General features: G+C 37.0%; 1 protein-coding gene across 1 annotated transcript in view; it reads left to right on the top strand.

The window, feature by feature from the left end:
- JAM2 (junctional adhesion molecule 2) overlaps positions 1 to 8,266 on the top strand; it is a 55,513-nt gene extending 47,247 nt beyond the window's left edge. The window contains exons 8-10 of the mRNA XM_063101827.1: positions 1,486 to 1,501; positions 3,893 to 3,935; positions 5,883 to 8,266. Of these exons, the coding sequence (XP_062957897.1) occupies positions 1,486 to 1,501; positions 3,893 to 3,935; positions 5,883 to 5,915 (92 nt within the window). The 3' untranslated portion in view covers positions 5,916 to 8,266. The remainder of the gene's footprint in view (positions 1 to 1,485; positions 1,502 to 3,892; positions 3,936 to 5,882) is intronic.

Genomic DNA, 8,266 nt, shown 5'->3' on the forward strand with positions numbered 1-8,266 from the left:
AGACAGCTGTTCAGTGTGGATGGATATAGTATATTTATGTGTATTTAAGATCCTTTTAAGTTAGGCATTGTATATCTCAAGATATCAATTGATTTCTAGTTTTTTAAGAAAGTTCATTGAAATAAGTAGGTGGAATGTTTTATCAGTATAAAACAGTGAAATGTTGAATGTCAAATTTAGCACAACTGTATTTGGAAGAGAATTGTTCAATCAAAACTAGAAACTTATTATATTAGAGTTGATTCTGTACAAGGGTTTTGGTTCTTCAAGTTTAGACTCCTTGTAACTTCAGAAACCCATTTGATGAAGCAATAGGTTTGATGTAAGTGGGTAAGATTAAAAAATAACATGTCATTCTCTTAATGCATTTCTTCACTCCAAGTTTTTAAAATTATCTGAGAGCTCAAAAGCTGCAGAACTCCAGAAGGTCCGCTGGACATAGTTTATAAAGTAGAATTTTTAAAATGAAATAATAAATAAATTTATGGCATGAACAAGTTTTAGACTCACTGCTTTATAGTGAACATTAATTTGGAATTTAGGTTTAAAAAATATTTTTTGCCAAAATAAAACAAATTTACAAGGAGTTTCTAATAGTACCTATAAGTGGTTATTATATGTCATGTTTCCATGGGACTTCCTAGAATTAAGAATAACTACTCTCTGAATGAATAATACTTGTTCTTGTGTATGGATGCTTGTTTAGTCCACTGTAATGTAATTATATGAATGAAATCCAGCTGCGTCCCCCTGCTGGTTACCAGTGAAAATACAGACAAATAAGATCACTCAGTCAACGTTCTTGTCGTCTTTATCTATACTTGCGAAGAATACCTGAATGAGTATTTTTAATGAGGAGTTGGTAAACAAACTTTCTTAAGATACTGAATTAATTAAAGAGTCAACATGGATATTAGGAGTTCATTAGCTAAGACTGTTGCTCCCACTTTCATCTAGCAGAAAATCTAAGAGAACCCTATTCTTGAACTTGCATTTAGGACAGGGGTCAGCAAACTATGACCTGAAGACCAAATCCAGGCCCCCGCCTGTTTTTCTATGACTCATGAGCTAAAAATGGCATCTACAGATGAAAATTTGCAATCTATTTGATGATAGTGAACACTAACTTTGACCCCAATTAAGAGAAATGTTATCCCCCTCAAATTCCATTCTTCTAACTAATAGACCTGTATTATAAAACCTTATTATATTTTTAATTTCATCAATAAAAATTTTTAGGAATTTATTTTCTCTCTTATGAGTACCTACATAATATCCTTGATTTTGCCTCTTGGCTCACAAAGCCTAAAATATTTGCTGTGTGGCCCTTTACAGAAAAACTTTGCCAACCCTTGATTTAGAAGGTACAAATGTCAGCAAGTGAGAATCAATTAATACTAAGAAATTAAATGAAAACTCATTTTATATGAATCTGTGTCATACCATATTAACTCTTGCATTAATTATATACTTATTCTTTTGTAGAAGAAACCTCCTTCCAGTAAGTATACTTTCTTAAAATGCATGACGTTTCCCCTATGTCAACTAATTTTCTATTAATCATCTGTTTAAAGTCAAAAGTGGGAAGTTGGGTTATTTGCTTAGGTTTAATCCTATAGGAAGTTACTTAGGTTCATTAAGGAATACATTCCACTTCATACCTTATACCTACTTGTGAATGGTGATTAATTACCTAGAAAAGAAATATGGTCACTAATTCAACTTTGTAGGCATTTCTATAGTACTGCTTATAAAAGAATTTACTGTATGTTGCTAAGTTGAAAATTTTCAAATAAAATTCTAGTTCATAATTTTTAATTTTTAATTGAATACCAATTTTGTGGCCAACACTGTTCTAGGGACTGGCAATACAACAGTGAACAAAACAAGCCAAATCCCCTCACAATACGCTGCCTTGTAGAGCTTACATTCTCGTAGAGAAAGGCAGAAAGCAAACAAATATATATATTATACAGGGTGTTAGATTATATTAGTATCATGGAGAAAAATAAAGCTGGTAAGATAATAGAGAATATGCAGAGTAGGAGTGGAGACTCACTTTAAGTAGGGTGGTCAGGAGGGCCTCACTAATAAGGTGATGTTTGGAAAAGATCTGAAGAAGGTAAGAAAGCAAGTGTCCATGAGAACAGCGTTCAAGGAGAGGGGAGAGAATGAATGAAAAGATCCTGAGGCTGGGCATGCCTCGAATGTCTGAGGTACATCCAGGGGACCAGTGTGGCTGGAACAGAGTGAGGGAAACAGAGGAGATGAGGGTACAAAAACAGTGGGGGCCAACTTGTATGGAGTCGTTTCTAGGCAGGTGTGAGGAGTTCACCTTGGGTTCTGAGTAAGATAGGAAGTCACTGGAGGGCTTTGAGCAGAGGAGTAGCATCGTTTCAAGTAATTTCTCAAAGTTCACACTGGCTGCTAGGTTAAGCATAAACTTTGAGGTGACAATGGCTGGAAGCAGACAGACCAGTTAGGAAACTACTGCAGTAATCGAGGTAAGAGAAAATTGCAGCTGGTACCAAAGCAGTATGTTGGAGATGTTGAGAAATGATAGGATTCTGGGTGTATTTTTAACAGTTTGCTGATCGATTGGATATAGGGTGTGAGAAAAACAGAGAAATCAAAGGTGGCACCAAGGTTATGAGAAGGATGGCGTTATCATTTACAAAAGTGTGAAAGATTTTAGGAGGAGCAGGCTTAGGAGCCGTTTGGGGGGGGCATGTGGAGTGGTCTGGAGTGTTTGGAATTTTAATATTCAATATATTTATTAGACATCCAAGTAGAGCTCATCGGTAAGTAACTAGATACATGAATCTGGAGTTCGGGAAAATAGAAATGTACATTGGTACATGAGATCTGGGTGAGATCACTAAAGCCCCAATTTGTGTGCATTTGTTTTGTGACTGTCCTTCTTGTACACAGACACAACGACACAACAGACCCAACTTTAGGTCTGTGGGCATTCCCCTTTACTACCAGCTGCCATGGCTTCAGATACTTTGCCATTCCCTAAGTCCTTTGAAGACTTAGCTGCCATTGATTTCCTGTTCCCAGACTTGTGGCTCAACCCTGGTCTCTCAGTCTTATAATATCCCAGTACAAATCTAGGATGAAGTCCAAGTTATCAGAACTAGCAGCAGCAAAGGGGGTGAGTTCAGAAGAGCAGGAAAGCCTGAGTGTGTAGCCACCCCCACACCTCTTGCCCTGCCCCCGGCCCCCAGGTAACTGTAAGAATTTCTACTTTTATTGAGCAAGATGGAAAGTAATTGGAGGGTTTTGAGCAGAGGAGAAGTATCATCTTATGTAAGTGGGAAGGTTGGCATTGCTGTGGTGAGGGAGGTTATTCTGCCTTCCATCAGTGTCTCTATCAAATCTGCAGTAATGTGGGAGGGAGTACCTTTATTCCTAGACATATTTCCTCCCATGTGTTAAATCCATGGTCCACAAAATTTGTTAAATGAAGAATTGGATGACTGGAACCCTAGTTACCATGTGAATCTTTCTTTCTATGGAAAAAAAATGAATTTCAAGATTATAACAAACAAGTTTTCAAAATGTTAAATGTTAATATGTTAAGTTAAAAGGTAGTAAGTCTATGGTTTGTGTATTCTACAAAAATCTTTAGTATACTAGCCCTAGGCTACATTTAGATGCACAGGGCTTCTCACACACTGATATATGTTGTGTGGTTTTCACTGTGAATGTTGTCTATAAATATAAGAAATTCAGTTAGGATTGTTGGTTTTTTTCTACCTGGCAAAAATTAATGTTCATCTTCCTGCTGAGAAAATTTATGAAGGTAACATTAACTAAAAGAGGATATGTGTTTCAGAATTGGAAGTTAATAATGTAGTAAATATTGTCTTTTGTATTCCACAAACAGGAAGAGTAGTTCTGCATCTAAAGATACTACAATAAATGAAAACGTGAGTATTTTTAAAGCATATTTATAGAGCAGATGTGTTTAGGGAATGGGGGGAAATGACACAATTGTATATAGAAGTTGTGAATTTTCACTTTTAATACACTTTGTACTAGTGTCTATCACTGGAATTTAGGAGCTAAATAAATGTTAGCTTCATTCCCCTGTCTGAGATGGCTTGATAAAGATATAGAGCAATTACAGAAAGTGATCTTTATCATATCATTATTTTCTCTCACAGTGTTTTATATAATAGTCTGCCTCCTTATTGTCACTCGGTCTGGCATTATTTGACAGATAAGCAAATTAAGACACAATTCTCCCAGGATAGCAGCAGTGGAGCTGGCAGCTTTCTGGCAGCTTGGCCAAGCGGATTGCTTCCAGCAGATCTGTGGTTCCAGGACTCATGTTTGGTTATTTGAAGCACTTCAAAAACTTTAAGGCAATGTGATGTCTTTTAGTCTGTTTGAACTGCCATAGCAAAAAACCCCATAAACTGGGTAATTTATAAACAACAGAAATTTATCTTTACTGTTCTGAAGACTGGGAAGCCCAAGATCAAGGTGCCAGCAGATTCAGTGTCTGGTGAGGGCCTGTTCCTCATAGATGGCACCTTCTGGCTTTGTCCTCACACAGTCGCAGGGGAAAACAAGCTCCCTGGGGCCTCCTTTATAAGGGCACCAATCCCATTCATGGGGGCCCCATCCTCATGACTTAATCATCTCCTGACGCCCACCTCTTAATACTACTGCATTGGGGATTAGGTTTTAACATACAAATTTGGGGAGGGAGGCAGGACATAAACATTCAGACCAGAGCATAGAATATCCTCTGCTGTTGTTGAAAGGAGCATTTCAGAAATCCTTGAAAAGATGCAATAATTATCTAATTCAGATGGTTTAGGGAATATAATTTAGACATTTGGACTCTTACGTACTTTTGAATTTGTAAACTCTACAGTGAAGCAGTAAATGTCATTGCTCAGATTTTGTAGCTCTTTGGAGGGATATTCAACTTTCTGGGTTATTTTTTCAGGAGTACTGGAATATAGTGGAAGGATGGAGAGGGTTTTCCAATGTTTTAGAGGCCTAAATCCTTTCTTGAGAAATGGAGTGTAGGTTCTCAGAATCTTTAGTAAACTATGGCAGGGTTTCTCTCAGATTTCCTTTCAGTAGATCTTGGGATGGAGTATAGACATCAGTATTTTAAACAAGTCATTCCAATGGACATGAGTGTTTAACCCACTTACTGCTCCATTGAGTTTTCTCCTGTAAAAATTTGATTTTTTTAAATTATCTACTCCAGAAACTGTCTATCAAAGTGACCTTATTTTGCAGTTTACTACACTGAAAGCATACTATTGTTATTTGATTAGAAGACAAACAATATGTAACTCCATATTTGTTCCTACTATTTATGGAAAGTATTCCTTGAGTGTGGAATGAAATCCCATCCCATTGACAGTAAGAGACACTTTGAGTCTAAATTGAAAGAATAGAAAAGACTTTTTCCTTTTTGTCTGTTTTCTTCTCAGTTGCCCTCATCAGCTAAGAACTAGACTCTCCTTCAATTCTATTTTGCCCTACAGCAGAGTTTCTCAGCCTCAGCACTATTGACATTTTGGGCTGCATAGTTCTTTGTTGTGGGGTGATGTCCTGTGCATTGTAGGATGTTTAGCAGCATCCCTGGCCTCTACTCACTAGATGCCAGTAGCATCCCTCTAACAAACAAGATTTCTCTTGCTCTAACTTTCAGTCCTACTTCTTTACTTCCTTGGCAAAGTTTCCAAATACCGTGTCTCCTAGTATTTAAATTCCCCATAAAATAGATTTAATTAAATATATGCTTGCTTTTACCTCTAAAATTATAAGTAGCTTGATATTCAAAAGATTTATATATATTTAAATATGAATTAATACAATATATTTAAACTTGTTTTTTCTTTTCCTAGGATTTCAAGCACACAAAATCCTTTATAATTTAAAAGAATTCTACTTCTGAGTATACCAAAATCACAGTTGTTACACAAATTATTAAATGATTATAAAACACTGCTTTGTCTTACATTTGCAAAGAGGTATCTGAGGAAATGAAATTGGTATTTCATTTTAAATTTTATGACCGCTAACTCACGTAAAATTGTTATTTTATTAACACCACATTCTAACCGAGTGAGCTAACCAGCCAGCCCTGAAATTGTTATTTTAAACAAATAGTTCTGTCAACACCTAAAATACAGTCTGTCTTCTTGTGTTTGGACTGTTAAAAGGATCAAAATACTTTGTAATAGCCTGAGGTTTGTGAGGTGTTAACAATGTCCTAACTTCTAGAGAAAGTTACTAAAATATATCATGCTGATTACAAAGTTAATCCATAGAGCATGAAAATATAAACTGCATACGCCCTCTGTGCAAGAATCTGATTTAGGGAGTTCAGAAAACTATAACAAGTGCAAAAGCAATCTCTGGTCTCACTTCTACCAGCATCCTCTTTTCTCCCTTAATATAATCCTTAGTTTGCTGTTCTATCACTATTATATTCACAGAAGGGATGTAGCAGGGTTGGGTCTTAAACCCAGGAATCTGCACTTTGTGTTTCACTTCTGAGAACCAAAAGCAACATGAAGAGAAATACGCAATGGCCAGAGCTCACAGCTCTGCACCATAGGACTTACCTGGTGTGCATCACTGATTTCTTCATTAAACATAATTTTGAGAGTCAACCACAAACCCCAACGGTCTTATTTCACCCCAAGAGCTGCTTGCTGCTGTTTCCTTTCCCTAAGACTTTGCAAGGATCAGTGACCTCAACATCAGAACTTGCCACTGGAGCCTACACAACCTCACAGGTACTTTTCCCTGCATGAGTGGTGACCTCACACCTCTTTGTGTCTAAAAATCCTGCAGTGAAATTCTGGGCCGGGCCAAATCCCTTGCTGTTAATGCCAGGGGATTGCCAGTCCTGCTTATGGCAAAGCAGGAATACGGAGGGAAGAAGTGGGTATCTGACAAGTAAAATGAGATAAAAGAGTTCACTGTGACTCCCTGCATTTGACATCTTGCTTGATACAAAGAGGGCACACGAGAAACAGTGGCTGAAATGAAAAATGGGTCTAATCACCCATTTCTCAACTGATTAACCACAAAGACCTCCAGCTAGTGTTACAATGTGAAAATTTCAATGATACAGTTAATAGAGCAATTAGTCTGTGTTTAAAAGCATTATAATTTATAACTTATTTTGATTATTCAATTCATATTAAAAACAAAATATGGTTAAGGCATGTCCTGTTCTTAGCAAATCTGGATGAAAACGTTACTTACTACCTTTGACAACTTTGAACTTGATTAAGCTGCTTTCAAAGGATTCTACTCTTTCTACCTAGTAGGCAAAGCAAATCTCAAGAATACAAACAAATGGATAAGCACTCACTGAGTGCCTGGCATGTGCCTGGACACCAAGCTACCAGGAAGATGCCTGTGTCAGACTGCTCCCCTTGACTTGTCTGTGATATTCAATGCTTCTCACCGAACCTCTTTCTGGAAGTTGGGATTCTGTAACATGGCTCTGCCCCAAAGGTCAAATTATTACAAGTCAGGTGTCAGCAAACATTTTCTATAAAAGGCCGGATAGTAGATATTTTAAGCCATGTGGTCTCCCAGTTGCAACTACTCAACTCTGCCATTGAAGCACAAAAGCAACTATAGACAATAACTAAGCAAATGGTCATATCTATGTTCCAGTAAAACTTTATTTACAAACCAACAGGCACAGCCAGGATTTGGCCCATAGGCATACTTTCCCAACTCATGGTGGTGAAGGATGAAAAAACACCTATCTATAAGCTTTTGTAAGAAATCAGGCTAAATGTTGCCTATACTTTGATTGGAAGATTAGCTTTGGTTTGAGGAATGCTTTCCTCTTGCATTGCCAAGAGCTAAGGGGATATGTGACTCTCAAAGATGCCTCTTGAGGCATGCTTACTATCACATAAGATCAACTTCTCCCATTTAAATGACACAAATCATAATGCAGGGGGATGGGGCGGGGAATATGTAGTGCCTTCGCTTCACTAATAGATGAAAAGCTTTTTAATGAACTATAGAAATGATCCCTGAAAGTATAGTCTTTGAAAAGCTTTTTAAGATATCAAAGGTTAGAGGATTCATTCTTTGCAGTGTGAACATCTAACATTTTGTGTCAAATATGTATTGTACATTATCTTAAAATACTGTATACAGCTAAGTAAAAATCATCAAGAATGCTTTCTCCCACACAAAGACAGTATTGAGTACTAACTTTCTAATTATTAAAAGTATATCTGTCTGTGGGTCA

This window comes from Cynocephalus volans, chromosome 1 (assembly GCF_027409185.1).
Source record: "Cynocephalus volans isolate mCynVol1 chromosome 1, mCynVol1.pri, whole genome shotgun sequence".
In the NCBI taxonomy this organism is placed as follows: Eukaryota; Metazoa; Chordata; class Mammalia; order Dermoptera; family Cynocephalidae; genus Cynocephalus; species Cynocephalus volans.